This window comes from Arachis hypogaea, chromosome 19 (genome assembly GCF_003086295.3).
Source record: "Arachis hypogaea cultivar Tifrunner chromosome 19, arahy.Tifrunner.gnm2.J5K5, whole genome shotgun sequence".
NCBI lineage: Eukaryota > Viridiplantae > Streptophyta > Magnoliopsida > Fabales > Fabaceae > Arachis > Arachis hypogaea.
In genome coordinates, this window is record NC_092054.1 from 120,443,721 (window position 1) to 120,464,900 (window position 21,180).

General features: G+C 29.1%; 1 protein-coding gene and 1 long non-coding RNA gene across 2 annotated transcripts; both read right to left on the reverse strand.

Moving 5' to 3' along the window:
- Positions 1-212: 212 nt before the first annotated feature.
- Positions 213-5,440, reverse strand: LOC140181820 (uncharacterized). Its single transcript, XR_011877296.1, has 2 exons — positions 4,872-5,440; positions 213-539 (listed from the first exon to the last, which is right to left on the reverse strand). It is a non-coding gene; the product is annotated as an uncharacterized lncRNA (long non-coding RNA).
- A 4,707-nt stretch (positions 5,441-10,147) lies between these two features.
- LOC112776782 (protein SIEVE ELEMENT OCCLUSION B-like) lies at positions 10,148-13,459 on the reverse strand. Its single transcript, XM_025821020.2, has 7 exons — positions 13,038-13,459; positions 12,874-12,960; positions 12,347-12,755; positions 12,133-12,224; positions 11,865-12,004; positions 11,176-11,664; positions 10,148-11,045 (listed from the first exon to the last, which is right to left on the reverse strand). The coding sequence occupies exons 3-7, from the start codon at positions 12,748-12,750 to the stop codon at positions 10,443-10,445; spliced, it is 1,728 nt and encodes a 575-aa protein (XP_025676805.1). The 5' UTR covers positions 12,751-12,755; positions 12,874-12,960; positions 13,038-13,459; the 3' UTR covers positions 10,148-10,442.
- Between the last annotated feature and the right edge of the window lie 7,721 nt (positions 13,460-21,180).

Genomic DNA, 21,180 nt, shown 5'->3' on the forward strand with positions numbered 1-21,180 from the left:
TCAAAGTGTAACACCCTACCATACCGAGTCTTATGCTTAAGTCATAATCCAGAGATGGCAAGGTATTACGACCTCTAGAATAAAAATTTAGTACATATAGTAGTGTGAATAAGAATTATAACTAGGAGCCTTTGTAGAAAAAGGGGTAAACAAAAAAAAAACGTAACTCGAACGCGCAACACTCCGATCGATAACGTAACGAGCAAAGGATAAGCTAACACAAGATCATATATATAAAGAGTGTCAAAAACGGGAATATCAAGACTCAAAATCCGGCTGCGAAGATAACCGGTCCGAGCATAGCAATATATACATATAATAAAATAAGAAAAACCCCAAGGAAAACCCAAAGGGACACAAATACAGAAACCTATTCTCCAAAACCTCCTATAAGAGGAGTCATCACAGTTTATATTATTTAATGGAGATAAAGGTATCTAAACAAGATATATAGCCCAAACCAGAGTCCCGAGAACAAGGGATCTTCGCTAATCCAGAAGTCTCCAGCATGCCTCAACGAGAAGCCTCGCGTTCTGCATCTGAAAACCACAAAATCCGCATGGGTGAGAACCAGAGGTCCCCAGCATGGTAACAACTTCCACATATATAATACATAACAATAGAGGAAAGCCGAAGGCAATCCTAGAACTTCCTCCAGATAATATCAAAGCTTATAAACAAGCTAAACCGTAAGTGGCAACTGACTAAAGATTCTTCAGTCTAACTAATACTTCCCTTTCCAATTCCTTCAGACCTCCCAACCACCAGCAGGAGTATAACGCAGCAAACACAGTTATATCAGACAAGAGATATACAAATAGGAACAGATAAGGCAATTAGACAGATAGCAAATAATATGCAGTCAAATAGGTAATCTCAAACAATTCACATAGTATGCATATGATGAATGCCTATCCCTAGTGCCTGATGATATCATCTGTCAGTTACAGAGCCAACCCGACAAGTCCTGGTAGCTAACCATTGGACTGTCCCTCTGTCGCGCATCCCCAACTCGAGTTATACTCGTCATAAACTTGATCATAATCATGATCCACATCCATCACCCTCACTGGTGAATATTTACGGGGGCGAGCTCATCCGGGACTTTCACAGTGCCCGGCCACACTTACGACATAGGGTCAACAGAGCTTCGAGTCTCAACCTGGAGCACGTGGTGGCTAGCCACTACTTTCTCCCAGGGAAACCCTCATCTCCGATAGTGGAAGTGCAAACATTCACAATTCATTCAACAGCATATATGCATTTATACTTAGCCATAATCATTGCTCCGCCGTAACACAGCAATAATCCAGCCATTCGGCTCGCGGTTAAATCCATAACCAGCCAATTCATTAACAATCACGGCCTTTTGGCCCATGGCATAACCAGCACTTCCACCGCCATCCTCCGCATCTCACACAATCATCTTTGATCCTCATTGATCTTTCATTTTCCCTTGCTTCACTCGTAAGTTACCACATTCACTAGCCCCTTATCTCATAGCTAGGCATATCATAATGATTTGAGACATAAGTGGTGAGATCGGAGGCTTAGAAGTATGAAATTTGGCTTTTAAAACTCAAAAATCAACTTTGGGATGAAAACAAGGCCACGCGTACGCGCACTCCACGCGCCCGCGTGGATGGCCTTAAAACTCATTGAAGCGCAAGCGTCACACGCGCGAACGCGCGGATTGAAAATTTGCCAAACAACGCGCACGCGTCAGCCACGCATACGCGTGGATGCTCTTGCGCCCCAGGCACAAAACTGGCACAACTCTGACACAACTCTCTGGAAAATGGCTGGGCATTTGGTGCAGCGCATCGACGCGCTCGCGCACACCACGCGCACGCGTGGATGGTATTTTCTCGAAGAACGACGCGTACGCGCCAAGTGCGCCTACGCGCGGGGGTTCATTCTGCTAAAAATTTTCTAAGTTAAAAGCTGCAGAATTCACAGATTCAACCCCAATCTTCCGACGGATATAACTTTCTCATTTTAAATCGTTTTTCACCCGTTCTTCGAACGGCATGGACATCCTGGATCCAATTTCATTTCTAAATAGATTTGGCACAAATCAGAGATCTGTAGTCCAAGTTATGTCCCGTCAAAGTATGCCCAAAAACCATGTTTTCAGACAAAACCATAAAGTGCCATTTTCAAAACAAGCCACTTTCAACTCTTTTCAAAATCAATCAAAACATGCCAATTCCATCCCTTTTCTTTGAAATCAATCAAAATGTACCAAAATCAACATCAAGCCATCCTCAACTCACACATTGACATTTTATCAAAATTCCCAAAATCACATCCAACCATTTTAACACTTCTCAATCCAATGGCTAAAGGACAAACACAATATCATGTCATACATCCTTCCTCATCCCAATTTCCAATAATACCATTTCCAATCAACCATCATTATACATGATCAACATCATACTCACCATCAACATGGTACCACCCATCAATTCAACCTCAATCATCCATCAAGCATATATCACAACATGCATTTCTCATATATCACACAATCAAGGCATCAATATTCATAATCACATATATGAACACATCATATATCTCAACCATTCAACAACACCAACAATTCAATGCCTATCTTAGGGCCTCTAGCCTAAGTATTTCCTACCACATTACATATTAGATACGGGAAACCGAAACCATACCTTAGCCGATTACCCAAGCTCAACCGGAGCACTTCCAAATCACTTTTTCTCAAGCTCTCAAGGTCTCAACACCTCCAAGAATAGATTTTATCACACAAAACCCTCTTCCAAGCTTTTCAAAATCACCAATCAAGCTCCAATATTCACATATACACAACCTAAGCCACAATCATCATACCCATACACAACATCTCAATACCCAAACATCATAGAACAACAATTTACACTAGGGTTGGGAATCTTACCACACCCAAGGTCCAAGGAGACAAGATTAACCTTCTCCTTCAAGAGAGTTGGGTCCTATAACATCAAAGAGCCCAAAATCTCAACATTTTTGCTCATGAAACTCGAAATCAAAGCTGGAAATTCGAAGAGCAAAACGTGGCTTACCTTAAGATTGATTGTATGGGTTTTGTAGAGCTCTTCGTAGTGAACGCGTGGCCACAAACGGTGCGGCAATCGGAGCTCTAGATCAAAAGTTATGGTGGTTTGAAGATCAACCAAGGGAGAGAACTTGAGAGAGTGTTCTTCCCTCCATGGCCTCCATTTCAGCATGTTTAGTGTGTTGTGAGGAGAGAGAGTGCTGAAAACTAGGATTTTGGTTTAGTTTAGTTGGGCCAAAGGCCCACTTTGGGTCCGGTTGGCCCGATTTGGCCCGTTCGGTCCAATCTTGGTCCGTTTTCTATAAAATTGGTACCGAAATTCTCGTCTCAATCTCCTCTATCATATTAAGCCATAAAAATAACACTTTTGGCTTTCTAGAATAAATTCTCAGTTATGGGTTAATTAGTCGTTAATTAACCGGATCTTACACAAAGTGCCTTTATTTGTGGGAGGTTGATTAGTGATAACATTCTCATTGCACATAATTCATGTATTTTCTGAAAAATAATAAGACGCATGGTGAGTGTGACATAGCCTTTAAATTAGACATGAGTAAGGCGTATGATAGAGTGAAGTAGAGTTATGAGTAGGATATCATGAAGAAAATGGGTTTTTGTGATAAGTGATTGGATTGGATAAAGGAATGTGTGATGACAATCTCTTAATTTGTTATTGTGGATGGACAAACTTATGATTTTTTTTAAACTATGTCAAGGATTGCAGCAAAGTGATCTTCTATCTCTCTATCTTTTTGTATTTTGTACAAAAGGTTTATCTCATCTAGTCCACAAAGGAGAACAGAGATCTGAAATTTTGAGATTGAGGCTTAATCATAGATGCCCTAAAACTAGCCACTTATTTTTCGCAAATAATTTTATCCTATTCGGCTGCGCTTCAAAAGAAGAATGCTAGAACCTTATCAGAATTCTGCGAATCTATGAAAAAGTTAATGGTCAAGTAGTTAATGTAGATAAGTTGTTTGTTTTCTTCAATAGAAACACACCAACATCTCAGAGAGATCATTTAGCTAATATTCTACAGGTGCAGCACATTGGAAACCAAGACAAATATCTTGATTTACCGACAGTGATTCAAAGGTCTAAGAAAGCAACATTTAATTTTTTCAACGACAAAATTTTGCAGAAGTTCAACATTGAAAAAGAGGTCTCCTATTCTCTAGTAAAAGAGAAGTCTTAATCATGGCAATAGTAATTGCAGTTTTAATTTACACTCTTAGTTGTTTTAAACTACCTAATCATTAATTGAATATATACAAAAAGTTATGATGCCATTTTGGTAGGGGCAAAAAGGGTTAGAAAAGAAAATACAGTGGGTGCAATAAATGAGCTATCACGTGCAGGCCAAGAGAGCAAGGGAACCGAACTTTAAAAATATGAGCGCATTCAACTTTGCTATGTTAGCTAAACAAGGTTGGAGACTGCTAACCAGACCTCATTCCTTGTTGTACCGTGTCTATAGAAGCAAATATTTCAAGTTCTTGAATTATCTCAAAGCAGAAGTAGGCACTAACCTTTCTTGGAGGTGGAGAAGTGTCTTAGAAGGTCTTGAAAAGTGCATCATTTGAAAGATTAGAAGAGGAATTTCAATACGAGTAAAAAAAGACTCATGGATTCTAAGCATTAACTCTATTGCGATGTCACAAATACAGAATCAGGCAATCATTTCAAAAAACTGTCTCAAAACTAATACTACCAACTAAGCAATGGAATCAAGTATTAATGATTTCAGACATATTCAATCAGAAGATAGCAACAACAATACTATTCAAGGTGAAGGTGAGGTTACCTGGTCGAGAGAAAAAAGTGGAGTATAAATAGTGGCTTCGGGTTATGACATTGGGTTTCATTTCTTCCACCCACCTCCAGAATTTTTACCGGATTGCTGCAAGAAAAAAGAGATTTATTCAGGACTTTTGAAGATTAAATATCAATCGAAAATTAAAAATTTTATATGGAAGATGCTGCATAATGGCCTCCCTGTGATGCAACGGCTAAAATCTCAGTTGTTGATGGTGAATGCCATGGACCTTAACTGTGAAGCAACTGAGGAGACTATACTATTTTTCACTGTCTCTACTACTGTCCAAATTCAAGAGAAGCTTGGAGAATAACAAATCTTCAATGTTTGCTCACGATGACCAAACCATGGAAATGGTGGTTGTGGATATAAGAAGAGCTTAGGAGTGACGGGGATGCAAAAAAGAAGATGTCGTAGGCACTGTGTCGCACCTAGCACTTATGGAAGGAAGGCAAGGAACAAAGTTATTTTTGAAGACTCAAGAAAAGTCCTATCAGTGGTTGTTGAAGCAACCCTCAAAGAAGCCCAAGTGAAAAGAGAATTTAATTTCACCTTCCTTTCTTAGAATTCTTGTCTTTTTGCTATTGGTTGTTTCAAGATTTTATTTTGGGAGATTTCCAATTTATCTTTGTTGCTAAAAGTCTTGTAAAGACACTTTATTTTATTTTATTAGAAATAAAATCTACCTTGTGAATATATATATATATATACACTAAATTCTACCGTTTATGTATATTTTTTAATATAAAAGATGAATAAAACTAAATTATAATTTTACACTTTTAAAGAACAAGCATCAATTCTCTATGTATGGAAATTTTAATTTTATTTTTTATAATTATATATATATTAATTTAATTATTATGTGATTCACTAATAATCCAATGATCCATCAATACTCTAATAAGATCAATTATTGATTTAGTTCTAATAACTATGTTATAAACATGAATTAGATCCAAAACTAATATTAAACTAAAGGTAATATATAACTCATTTATAATAGAATTGACCTAGTAATACATAATATTTGATATGTCTAAAACGAGCACAACAATTATATGTTTATTGGATGCGCCATATTTATATAGATCATTAGATTTGATTAGATAAAAATCAAAGGCTAATATGAAAGAAGAGCATTGATGGACTCTAATAAATACAGAATATCCTAGTATATAAATAAATGCTTTAAATGACAATACTTTAATACACAATACTTTAAATAGTAACAGAATCTTTTATTCTTAAATAATTAAATATAAAACATATAAATACAAAAATATGAGTATTCTTTATTCAATAAGAGTAATTATTATGCAAGAAATTTTTATAATATTAAAAAATTATATTAAAATAAAATTTTAAACTGTAACATAAAAATATAAAATAATTAAAATTTTATTTTATATTACTTGACAAATAATTAGATTATTATATTTAAAATTTATTAACTAACTAATTTTATTAAAGATATTATTATATAATATAATTTTTCATCATAATATTTCAAAAATATAATTTATTTAAAATATTATATATAATACATGAAAATATTAACTTTTTATTTTTTCAATTTTTTTTTAAAATATAATTCTAAAAACATGCCTATCATATTACATATTTACTTATATTAATAAGACCTAAACTAATCAAACTTACATAATTAAAAATATAAAACATATAATACAAAAAAATAAAAGTATTTTGAAAATATTATGACATTTGTATACTAACTTTTCATATTATATATATATATGGTAAAATTCTACTTTATTCTTTATATTTTAACATGTAAATTATCCTGTATGAGATGTCACCTTTTATTTGATTGTTATGTTAACTATGATTAAGCTATTTTGTAATTAAAAAATTATTTAAAAGAATAAACGTATAATTTGATAAAATACTAAAAATTGAATCTTTGCTCTCTGCAACCTCGTTGTTTCTCTCTCTGATTGTTCTTCTGTGTTGATTTCAATTTGTAGTGAATCTGCGATTAGTTGAAGAGAGTGTATTTGATCGTGCTGCTACTTTGTAGTTGTCTTTTGCTCTTTGTTCACATAATTTTGTGTCACATATAAATTCTTGATTATCAAGATGCATTAATCTATGATTTAGGGTTGTGATAATTATTGCATATATTAAAGTAATGCTTGAATTAGATATACATTTGATCCATCCGTCTATTAGAATTTAAATTGGATTATATCAATCAGATCAAAGCCATTCTTTGAAATGGCTAGGATCATTGGATCGTAGACAAGATCCGTTGCATTAGATATTCAAAAGATACTTGTATCTTTACTCTCCGTCCTGCTTCGAGTTACAGTGTGCCTTCAACACGCTTTGAGTGATGAAAGAACAGTGGAAAAGAGGAAATATACTTCAGTCAACAGAGAAGGTGTTTTTCAATAGAAGGATGGAACGAATTTAAGTAATAATGATTTGGTAAAAGAATATAAATTTACTTTTTAATATTTAAAAAAATTATATAATTATCCATCTTAAAAAAATATTTAATTATAAAATGGTCCTACTTTAGTTAAGATGTTAACTCTTATTGAGTTAAATTAACTCAAATTAAAATTAAACATTTAATTAAAATGTGTCACGTCATAGAGGCTAATTTACATATTGTTTTAGAGGGGGTTGGGTAGAATTCACCATATATATAAATTTGGTCGAGTTAGAGAATAAAAAATTCAACTAAAACAATAAAAAATACTTCGAAATAATAAAAATAAAAATGATCTTATTATAAATATATAATTTTAAATATTATATATATGAAATTTTAAATGTTAATTTTAATAAATAAAAAATATTTATTTTTTATATTTATATATTTTATATTTTTAATTATGTAAGTTTGATTAGTTTAGGTCTTACTAATATAAGTAAATATATAATGTGATATGGATGTATTTAGAATTATATTATTTTTATTCCGTTTTTCTAAAAAAAATTGGAAAACATAAAAAAGGTTAATATTTTCATGTATTATATATAATATTTTAAATAAATTATATTTTCGAAATATTTTTATAAAAAATTATTTTATATAATAATATCTTTCAATAAATTAGTTAATTAATAAATTTTGAATATAATAATCTAATTATTTGTCAAGTAATATAAAATAAAATTTTAATTATTTTATATTTTTATGTTACAGTTTAAAATTTTATTTTAATATGATTTTTTAATATCATAAAAATTTCTTACATAATAATTAATCTTATTGAATAAAGAATATTCATATTTTTTTATTTATATATTTTATATTTAATTATTTAAGAATAAAAGATTCTGTTACTATTTAAAGTATTGTGTATTAAAATATTGTCACTTAAAACATTTATTTATATACTAGGATATTCTGTATTTATTAGAGTCCATCAATACTCTTCTTTCATATTAGCCTTTGATTTTCATCTAATCAAATCTAATAGTCTATATAAATGTGGCACATCCAATAAACACATAATTATTATGCTCGTTTTAGACATACCACATAACATTAATTGATTAAATCAATATTGCTATAAACTTTTAATTTTTCAACATTAAGTCATCAAGTTTTAAGTAATAGAAAAAAATAAACAAAAATTATTTACGCCCCAAGTCCATCCCTATACATTAACATTATTTAGCGTTACATATATCCATCAGGATTTGAATACTACTTATCGCCATGGTAAGTACAATACTCTTTAATATCTTACATTCAATTTTTGGCTGAAATTATTATCACTAACATTCGTTTAAATAAGCGTCAATAGTTTAAATTTCACTTTGAATATGCAGTAACATATTGAAAATAATAATGTCTAAATTATTGTTTTAAATATATCTATGCAAGAAAAAAAAACACATTGCCAGAGAACACAAAAATTTGTAAACTTATAAAATCAACAAAATCTTAAGGTATATCAAATTAGTCAATAATGTAAAATGAATATTAAAATATAAAATATACATTAAAAATAAATAAAACTATATATATAGATGAATTTTATCTAATTCCTTTTTAAATAATATGTAAATTATTCTTTATGGATGTGGTACATTTTAATTGAATGTTTATTTTTAATTTGAGTTAACTTAACCTAATAAGAGTTAACATCTTAACTAAAATAGGATCATTTTGTAATTAAATAATTTTTTAAAATGGGGATGTGACTCTGACTCGACAGAATTGAATTCCGCAGCATTGTTTGCAAGATATTCTCATTATCCATTCCCTTAATAAACGACCTTGCAAAAGAGACACTTACATGCCTCAACGCCATGCTACCTTCTTCTTTGAAAAGAGACATGGACAGCATCCCTCTACTTTAGAGCATCTTGAATAAGGACATCTCGCTCCAATTCTTGCACCAGCATTACGCCGACGTAGTGTAGGGAATGGCGAAAATGGTCTAGAAAACTAATGAATTTATCGTTTAGAGTTAAGATGGAGAATTTTAATTCCAAAATTGAACTAACTAACATACCTGTGGAAAGCAATGGTTTTAACCTTTTGGGCTTCTTTTTGGGTGGAGGATTGGAGGTGAGCGATGACGAATAAAGAATGGAGAAGAAGCGATAGCCATTGGAAAGAGTTAGGGTACATTTTCTAGTAAATTGATTTGAAAAAAATTAGAATTTAATTTTTCATATTTTATCAAATTATACATTCATCCCTTTTAAATAATTTTTTAATTACAAAATGACCTAACTATAATTAAAATAGTATTCAATCATAAATTAACACATCACAAAAATAATTTACATATTATTTTAAAAAAAAATATGATAAAATTTACTATATATATTTATATAAAAATATATAATGAGTGATTTTTGTGCACAATTAAATAATATTTTTGTTTCATCAAATAAGAGCGTTACTATTCGAACTAGAATTTTGAAATTTTAGTTAACAGTTTAATTTGTATATGTATAAAAGAGTTTAAATAATAATTTAATTATGTATTATCACATTAATTTAAAAAATTAATTTTTAAATTTAATAAATCGTATAAAATTTTTTATATTCCTAATACATTGAAATTAAACTAAAAAAAATTCAAAGATAATATTCAAGCCAATATAAAATATTAAAATAAAATATGATAGTAGGGCAAAACTCAGCACTGATGTGAAGGACACAATCACACAACTAAGAAGGGACGAGCAGTGTTCAGTGTTTTTGTGGGTGTATGAGAGAGGAAGTGACACTGTTTAGTGTATAATTAATGAGGCAGTAAAGAATTCTATAGTGCACAAGCCTAACGGCTTTATTTCTTTTATTTTATTGAATCCAAATTACAGACATGGTATGCAACAAAGCACAAGGCTTAGCGTATCACTAACACAGAGTTACATAAACTTTAAATCTCAAAATAAAGCATGCATAATCGATGATGATAGATATATAATCTACCTTATTCAATGCTAAATGAAACCGAAAACAACTGAATTTCAAACTAAATGAAGTAACGGTTGAAGACGCGATCAAGGAGTAATAAACTCGTCGGTCGCAGCACGCGGTTTGATGGCTGATAGGGGTATTTATATTGGTCCTTTACCATTTTCAAATGGAAGATCATCATCATCAACAAAATGCATCCCATGGCAACATTTGTAGGACAGAGAAGTGATCTCCATCATCCGGCCGCATGTCAGATCAGGGCAGTTAAAGGGGATCAGCACACGAGAGTGGATATTATCCAGCTGGAACTTCATACAATGGCGTTTCTCGGGCTTGTGGAGTTCGACATAGTATTTGTAGATGGCAGAGTAAAAGCCTAACACCGAAATATTGGGTCGCCACTCTTTGAAGCCTTGGAGTACATTCAACATCACTTCATTGTACCCAAATAAGAATACGTTCTTGCCTTTGCTCACGATCGCCCATCCCGCCTCAGTTTTCATGGCGAGAAGCATTTGAATTTGCTTGAGGGTGGTCGTTTCAACATTTTGAATGTTGCTTAGGAGTGAGTGGGTGATGCTTAACCAAAATTTGGTCTGATTTGTTTCATTCGTTGCAAGGTTGAAGTGTTCAATGTCTGTTTCTGTTCCTTCTAGGTCCTTTTTCATACGTTCAAGAAGGCCATGAAACTTTTCAGTCCATCCTCTTGTTCCTCCATAGACAAAGACGTATTTCTCTTCGCTCTGATTCATGTGAATATAAACAGTAGTATTATCATTATTATTAGATGACTTGAACATATGTATTTGTAGTGTTCTCATGAGTCAATGACGCAAATAATAGTAGCAAGGATTGAAAAGTAATAGTTCTTACCATGACGCACGTTTTGATAAGAGGATAAATATTATATGCTGCGGGCCAAAACCAATTCCAGTTTTGGGAAACCGTTGTGAGGGTAGCAGGATCGAATGGGAAGGCTTCCATGCCCCACAGAATGATTGGGTGCAGTGCATTTTCGTTTAGAAGCTTTCCACCAGCATCAGCCACCACCACAATAGGTTTACCTTGGTAGTTCCATATTTCTTGCAATGGTTTGTAACCTTTTATGAGTGAGAAACACTCCACCACATACCATGATGGCATCACAGACTTCAAATACTCAAACTTTTTCTTGATTTCATAGGTCCAATGTTCCACAACAGGCACCCACACAATCTTATTACCCTCTTTCTTGTATTTGTCATTGTTGGTGATTGATTCGTGAATCAATTTTAGAGACTTTATTATCTCAAGGTCAATGTTGTCAACACCAGAAATGAACAAAAACAAGTTCTTTGTTGTTATTAGTTCATCCAGAGTAAGCTGCCCATTGACAAACCGAATTGTAAATATGTTAGAGAAAAAAATTAATAAATTTGAGGATCTATAACTTCCTCCTCTCCAAAAAAAAGGAGGATATGGTATATATTTATGCTTAGTGAAAACACCACTTTCAATTTGATACACACACACATGGCATGTCATGATCTTGAAATTTTAAGTATTACTTTCGCACTAATTACCAGTTCTTTAGTAGCATTGTTGGCAATAATCTTATCAGGTTGATCAACGTTTTTGGAATAGATTAGAGCTTTCAAAAGTGGCCAAATTCCCGAAGGAATTCGGAAGGCATCAAAACGCCAACTTAAATCTTGCCATGCCTCTGCAATATAGAAAGATAAAACTGAGTTAGTAACTATATATCCCAAGAACCTAATAAAGAACTAGTACGTAGAAGTTAAAGCTATAGAAGCAACATTTATGCATATAGTATATATGTATGTAGATAACCTATTTCGCTCTTGATTTGGTTCAAATAAGCATTTAATTGGGTGAGAACGATATTGAGTCTCGCAATAACGTTATTCTTGATGTCCAATTCCCTGAATCAACCAACATACATATGAAAGTATAAGTAAGTAGGGTTAGAAAAAGAGGTTTAATTTTAATTTAATTAATATAAAAAATTATAATAATGAGAGAGCATATCATTCAGACATACGACCTTTGATTAGCACACGCAAAAAGGGAGAAAACAGCCCAATAAGTATACACATCACGAGGAGCTTTGACGAGAGTCGGAACGTCACTTGGGGCATATGATTTATAGTGCTTCTCCAATGTGATGATCCCCTTAATGAGTTCCAATGTAATTTTAACCAAATTGCTTGTAAGATTTGAATCCGACTCAGCGGGCTTGTTCTCTTCTGCATGCCTGAACACATGCAGCTCAAGCGCATTCCCCTTCCTTGTCGCCTGCTTCTTCAGCGTCAGGTGCCGTGTCTCTCCATAGTCCAAAGCAAAAGCGGAGAGTGCTATCACTGCTTTTGCATCCCATGTGTAACTTTTCAGCTTCTGAAGAATCCCACCACTGACTTGTGTGCATTTGATATGGTAAACGAGTGGCATGTCATCTGTAATAATTATTATCATCATCATCAACCATCTTAACTGTGTTAGAATTTTGATAATGAGCTATGTTATGGCACCTAATCCCGCCAAATTAAGTAAATAAATAAGTAGTGAGTTGACCTGGCAAGCAATCTCTTTGAGAAGGGTATAAGTTGGATTGAGAGCAGATTCAGGAACCTTGTCTTCCACAAGATTGACGGACACTTGCTGCAATATGCATAAATAAACAATATAAATATATAGTCATTCGTTACCATGTTATATATATAGTTAGTTATGAGGACCTTGAGGCCAAGATAGTCATCGAAGTTGGTTGAGCTGCTATTAACAATGTCATACACAAGATCGAAAAGAGAATCAACATCTTGTCTGATGGCTTGAGCGTCATGGATGCTGATGATGTTGAGAGAGATGAGCTCATCAGGCACCTTGAATGGGTTCATCAGCGGTGAAACAGGATTGGTGAATGTAGTACCAGGAAGTAGAACTCCTGGCATTATTGGACGACCATAAATGGCAGGGACGAGTGGAATTGCAGGACGGGGAGTGTAAGTGGATTGCAGTGGAACTCCCGGCTTTGACTCTCCTGCAACTATTGGAGGAGGAGGGGTGTAAGTGGCTTCTAATGGAACTCCTGGTTTCGACATTATCACAAAACCCAAAAGTGAACAAGTATTAATTAGGACTTTGCGGCTAGTTTTGGTCTGCCTCTGTTAGCTTCCTACCTTATCCCTATTTATAAGCCTCTAAGGGTCAATTATTGTTTCATTTACACTCTTCTTTTCCTTTAATTTGTAGGGTCTTGAAATAATTAATGACAAGTGTCAACTGTGTTCACACTCGCATCCCCTATTAAAAAACCTAGCATTAATTGATAACTCTTAACTAATTGATAGGCACAACCTGGGGCAGGCAGGCTAGGAATTCTTTTTGCTCAATTATGTTCATATCAAAATGATATTTGAAAATTGTTGGATGATTTATTAAATTTAACTAAATTATTATTTAATAATTTTTATTTATTAATTTTAAATGGAAATAACTTGATGTGAGTTTTTTATGAGATTTACTGTATATACAAGTTTTTCTGGCATACAAATTATATAAGTTAATTCTAACCAAATAAAACTCATTTTCATAACGCGCGCGTGAAATCACAACGTTCTTTCTTCAACGTTTGTATCCCGCGTTTCTCATTTTTTTTCTCTTTTTTCTCTTTTTTTTTGCGTTCTTTTTTTTCGTGTTCCTTCTTCTTCTTTGGGTATTTCATCCTCTTCGTCATTTTTTTTATTGCTTCACTTTTTTTCTCCTCCTCTTTTTATTGATTTTGCAATACTATATATACTTTTTAGAACGTAAAACAAGAAGAAAAAGATAAATAAGAAGCAACAGAAGATGAGGAGGAAGAAGAGGAACGATTTTAAATTATGCAGAACTTATCAGTACACGTACACCGAAAATTCTTAAACAATACACTTAAATATCTTCGTGTTATACCCAAATTTGCTGCAAATACAGAAAAATATTTTCTCTAATGCTGCTTTTTTTTTTCTTCTTTTTTCCTTATTTCTTTCTTTCTTTTAGTTGAATGAATGTGAGTTCATTCTCTTCCAAGTAATTTTATAGCATTATGTGTTTTTTCTTCTTCTTTGTTTAATTTTTTATTTTTATTCTTGTTAAGAGAGTAAAACAAGAAGAAATTTGAGAAGGTAAGACAAAAAGAAAAAGATGAATAAGAAAAAAAGAAGAAGAAGAAGAAGTAGCAGAAGATGAGAAGAAGGAAGAGGAAGAGTTTTGAATTAAGTAGAACTTATCAGTACACATACACCGAAAATTTTTAAATAATACACTTAAATATCTTCGTGTTATATTCAAATTTGCTGCAAATACAAAAAAATATTTCTTCTAATACTACATTTTTTTCTTCTTCTTTTTTTTCTCTTATTTCTTTCTTTCTTTTAGTTGAATAAATGTAAGTTCATCATCTTCCAAGTAATTTTACAGCATTATGTATTTTTTCTTCTTCTTTGTTTGATTTTTTTATTTTTTACTCTTGTTAAGAGAGTAAAACAAGAAGAAATTTAAGTAGGTAAAACAAAAAAAAAGATGAATAAGAAAAAAAGAAGATGGTGATGATGATAAAAAAAAAGAAGAAGAAGCAACAAAAGATGAGGAGAAGGGAGATGAAGAGTTTTGAATTATGCAGAACTTATCAGTATACATACACCAAAAATTCTTAAACAATACACTTAAATATCTTCGTGTTACACCAAAATTTGCTGCAAATACGGAAAAATGTTTCCTCTAATGCTATATTTTTTTTTCTTCTTTCTTTTTTCTTTATTTTTCTTTCTTCTAGTTGAATGAATGTAAGTTCATCCTCTTCCAAGTAATTTTGTAGCATTATGAGTTTTTTCTTTTTTTTTTGTTTAATTTTTTTCATTTTTATTCTTGTTAAGAGAGTAAAACAAGAAAAAACTTGAGAAAGTAAAATAAAAAGGAAAAGATGAATAAGAAAAAAAAGAAGATGATGATGATGATGATGAAAAATAAGAAGAAGAAGTAGCAAAAGATGAGAATCAGAGAGAGAAAAAATTTTGAATTATGCAGAACATATCAATACACATACACTGAAAATTCTTAAACAATACACTTAAATATTTTTGTATTACCCCCAAATTTGCTGCGAATACAGAAAAATATTTTCTTTAATGCAGAACTCTTTACATTACATTCAATTCAAACCATCAACGATGAACAATAATTTTTACAAATAAAAACAACATTATTCATCTACAGAATCATAAACTACTAACGAAAATATTAACTAGAATCGAATCACAAATTCTATGGCAAACATTTTGGATCGGGTATCATCATCAATATGGCAAAATTTCTAGGATAACGATAACAATAATGACAATAATGATAACGACGATACGTATAAGAAGAAGACGACGATGCTATAACAATGATGATCATGATGTTGAAGATGATAGAGGAGAAGGAGGAAAAGGAAGGAGAAAAAAGTCAAACAAGAAAAAAAGGAGGAGGAGATGGTGGTGTTGGTGACGACGAAAATAAAAGAAAAAAATAACGAAAAAGAAAGAGAAGAAGAAGTTGTGTCAGGAGGACGAGGAGGAGGAGGACTGGTGAACGTAAATAACTTGTATGGACTTGTATGTATAAATGACTTGTATGTGAAGAATAATTCATTTTTTATATTTATAAACTCGCTTAAGTTCTTACTTTTATATGACTTAGTTTTTTTTGGGTTCTTAGATGATTTTTTTGAATTTTTGTTTTTATTTTATTTTTTTAATTTGATGATTCATGTAATTATTTCATTTTTTTTAAGTGTTTTTCTTAGGAGTCACAAACTTGATGAGAATTGACTTGTTTCTAATTGATGAATATGAGTTTACATATTGAAATAAGCCAAAAAAAAAAAAAGAATAATAATTGTCATAATATAAGTTAAAGTATAATTTGAAAATATCTGTTTATATAATCTTATGAATTTCGTTCTTTATGACTAGTTAAATTTAAATTGACGTTAAGTTATTAAGCTGATTAATCTAGTTAGTAGTGCCGTTGCATTAGAGTCAGCAAGCTCCAACTATGTTAAGAGCAATTCTATAATTACATTATATTATAAAAAGTAGGAATTGAATGAACAGTTATAATATAGCTTAAGATATTATGTGATGTTAAATTAAATACTACTAACACTTACTATTGATCCATTGTTTATTTTTCTTATTATTTTTTATCTTTGATATTTCATTACTTTTCAATTAATCATCTTATTGAGTACTTTAAACAGTGATAAACTCAATTAAACTAGTATTTTTGAATTAATTCTCAAGAAATGACAACTCTTTTATTCATTTTGTTATTGCTTGGGGTTTGGTACACTTGACAGAGTTAAATTGCATAAATTTAATATCAAATTTAAGGATTGTGATGATTTTTTTCCGATCGTTCTTAAATGTTTTACCTTCAAAATGAATGAAATAAAAATTATATAAGCTCTAATACAAGACTTACAAACAAGAGACTACAATAAATAATGTCCATTTTTTCCTATATAATTTTACTAATTTTTTAATTAGATATTAATCGTTAAAGTATAAAATTATGTTTTACTACTAAATAAAATTAATTTTAATCAAGTCCTTACTAGTAATTATCTTTAAAAGAAAAGCGTAAGAATCCTAGAATTTTAACTTCTAAAATATTTCTGAATTTATCTTACATTGAATACAAAAGTGAATATTTTAATAATATTTCATATTTTTAAACAATAAAATTAACAAGAACCGAATTAAACCAATAAATAACTAATAACAAGTGTAATTACCCGTGCCATGCACGTGATAAAATTAAAATTATAATTTTAAATTATTTTTTTAAAATTAATTTGAATTATAATAATTTGGTTAATAAAAAGTAATATGTTATGTATTGTTTGATTTTTTTTTAATCTAGTGTTAATTGGATTAACTCTAAAATAGTTATTAATCGGTTTTAATAATCTACTTTCTTCAATAAATAAGACATATATACTGAATGTGATCATAAATAATATAGTAATAGTCAAATTCACCAACAAATATATTAGCTATTATCACACTATAAAACAAATTAATATAAAGGCTATTAGCACTTATAAATCTATAAAATTGCAGTGTCTTTGATTCGTGCAAGGGTTTACTTATCAAATAAACTTAAAATATGAACAAAAATATTTATAAAATGGCCCTAGCATCACTTAAAAAATCATGGAAAATAATCAACTTACTTTATCATCCATGAGAATCATTTCTATGTAAGTCGTCGTGTTCTTGTCAAATTTGGATGAGACTTTCCATAACCTTATAATTCTTACCTTTATTTTTCAAACTTTTTCATTACATAATCTATCATAGATAATACTGTTGATAGAATCGTAGTTAGTAACCCTTAGGTATGAAAAATAATAAATAGAAGAAGATATATGTCTGAGATACGAATTTTCTAGATGATAAATAATTGTAATAATTCACTATTAATCCTTATATATATATATATATATATATATATATATATATACACACTTATTATACATGGTAATAATTAGCAAAGATTTTCAATGAAAATACTTGCTACAATTATGTGAAATTTATGCCATTATATTTTATTAACCTTTATGATTAATTCAATAGAGATACTTACTCAATATATATATTATCGACGTTAATTATATGCCAATATTTTTAGTGAAGAGCTAAAAGAGGAGATATATAAATATATATAATATTATTGTTATATAGAAAGCATACATAAATTGCTATATTTTTTTTATTATATTATACAACTTAAAATTATAGTATCATGTTATTATTAATTCTAGATACTTGTTATGATTATTTCAAATTTAATTATGACTCTAAATAAATGAAATAGATAACATTCAATATTATTTTGTTCTTTTTTACATTCAATATTTATTGTAAATATAAAAAGTAAAATAATTAATGAAAAAAATATGAATAGAAAATAAAACATATTAATTAAAATTTAATTTGCTATGTAATTAATCTTGTGTCCATACGATATAACTTTACGAAAATATTATGAATCACAACCTCAATAAAAAATACTATATATAGCCTTTAATAGTACAAAAATAATTATAAGAATTAATTATTGATATTGATATTAATCACAATTGATTATTGATACCCTATTTTTTTAAAATATATTTTACCTTTTAAAAATAATGCATGTACCGTGTAGACCTTTTATTATTATTATTATTATTATTATTATTATTATTATTATTATTATTATTATTATTATTATTATTATTATTATTATTAAATTAAATGGGTCACGATTAATGTTTGCATTAACTATCTCCTAATAAAATTATTGTACTTGAATGAGAATTAGAACTATATTAATTGATGTAATTAAAATGATTAAAAATATCGATGATTGATAAGTAATTTAATAACGCATTAAATATTGATTTAATATAATTATAATAAAGATATTTTCTTAAATTAATATAATCATGCATTATTCATGAGCTAATTGTAATATAATAATTAGAATAAATTTATTTGAGAGAAAAAAGAGTTCATGTGTAATTTCTAAAAATTATACTAATTTTTTTATTTAACAATTATGCAATAATTTTTTATCTTTTATATCCATATATATTCCCTAATTCCGGCTCTATTGTTTTTTTTCTAATAGTCATGTTTTAATTTTTTGTTTTTCTTTTTTCACGTATCTTTCTTTTTTTAAATAGTGATGTTTTAATATTTTTTTAAATACATTTTTCTTAATAGTTACATTACTAATCTAAAATATAAAATGAAAAAAAAAGGTGATACATATATTCAAGAAAGAAAATAAACTTAAAAATTAGAAAAAAATTATATTAAAAAATATAAAAATAATATATTCAAAAAGAATAGTCGTAATATATAAATTGAGTCAACAATTTAAATTTATCTAAAACTAATTTAATCAAATACCAATATTAGAAACAAATTACTTAAATAATATTTAATCTATTTTACTCCTTAGATACGTATAGATTAGAGTCATTCCCATAATGACAACCAACTGAAACAACATCGTAAGTTCGAACATTTAGAATTCGTGCAAATTCAGACCATTCCCTTGTTCTTTGGAAACCTTATGTATCCCTGATAGAGTTGAATCGCAATTCCTTTTATGGAAAAAGAGTTACGGATGTGGCTTTGATGTGTTGAAGATTAAAATTCGGAAGTCACTATTTATATCTGAGTGTGACACCCATTAAACCCAAAAGTATATAAAGCAGTATCTCTAGTTTTATTCTCATTTAGTTCTAAATCAAAAGTAATAATGACTTATTTAATTAAGCATTTATGATAATAAATGAGATGACCATTATATAAGTCATTTAATGTAAAATAGCTTAATTTGTGATTATAATTAATATATGTATTGCGCATAAATAGATTAGGAAATAATAATTTCGTAAAAAAATAATCATTCAATTTGAATTACAATTGATTGATTGATAGAAATTATAATAAATTGTATGATATTTAAATAATTAACCAAATCAATTAGTTGATATAATTAATTTGTTATAATACATTGAATTTAATGAGTTAAAAGAAATAAATCGAAAACACCATCAGAAATATGTGATGACAGTTTTATCATAAGTGCAGAAATTTGATTTTTATATAATAAAATAGATATTTACAAATTATTATATTAAACACAGACTAAAAAAAAATACACTAAACAAAATAAAAGTATCAATGGTAAAATATAACCCAAAAATCACTTAAATTAAAAAAGAACCTATGATGAATTATAATAAATCTATATATGAGAAGTAAAAGTAAAATAAATAATTAAAAATAAAATAAAAATAGCAATTAAAAAAAGTAAAAGAATATAGAAAAGATAATGTGTGGAGTAGATAAAAAATATATTGCAATAGAAGATTAATATAATTAATTAATACAAAGGATGAAAGAGAAAAATCAAAATACAATCTTATTAAAAAAATTTAAAAAAATATTTTAAAGAAGAACCTATTAATAAACTTTTATAAAAATATTACAAAAAAATTAAATTATCTTTAAATAAAATAATAATATCCTTAAGAATTATTGATCAAAATAAATAAAAAAAATTAATATAAAATAAAATTATAGAAAAATATTAGCAAAATTAAGATTAAAAAAACAAAAATAAAAAATTATAAATATTTTACCTGAAATACAGAACAGAGAGGGAGAAAAGGAATACATAAAATAATAAGATAATAAATTGAATTAATTGAGTTCATTTATTTCATTGTTTTATATATTATTTTTTAAATAATTTAATATTTATCTCGATCAAATTAAATAATAAATTAGTTATAATTAATTTGGTTTAATGAATAAAAAAATTAAAATAATTTAATATTTACTCTAATTAAATTAAATATTTGAAGTTATGATTAATGTAATTTAATGAATCAAATAAAATATTAAATGATGAAATATTTATCCTAATCAAATCAAATTACATAATTGATTAGTTATAATTAATACAATTGAATGAATCAAATACATTAAATTGAAAAATAATTTAGTTAATTTGTATCTTAAGGACACATTTTAAAAATATTTATTTTTCAACAATTTTTATAAAATATTTTTTATAATATTTTTAACCTATGGTCTGAAGACACAATTATAATAACTCATTAAAAAGTACTTAATTAGTTAATACAAATAATTAGTGTAATTGATTTAGTTCAATAAATTAAAAGAAATAAATGTGAAAGGAAGAGATAAAGAGAAAGTGAAATTATAAAAACGTGTAGCCATTAAAAAGCAATAAAAGGTCCCTTTTAGTTTTTTATTTATTAATTATTAA

Bases quoted from the DNA above. Each gene is read 5' to 3' on its own strand.
- LOC112776782 (XM_025821020.2), bottom strand. From the start codon at position 12,750: ATGCCACTCGTTTACCATATCAAATGCACACAAGTCAGTGGTGGGATT. The intron at 11,665-11,864 runs GTAATTAGTGCG...GTCAATGGGCAG, and splicing joins ACAATGCTACTAAAGAACTG to CTTACTCTGGATGAACTAAT. The intron at 11,046-11,175 runs GTAAGAACTATT...CACATGAATCAG, and splicing joins TTATCAAAACGTGCGTCATG to AGCGAAGAGAAATACGTCTT.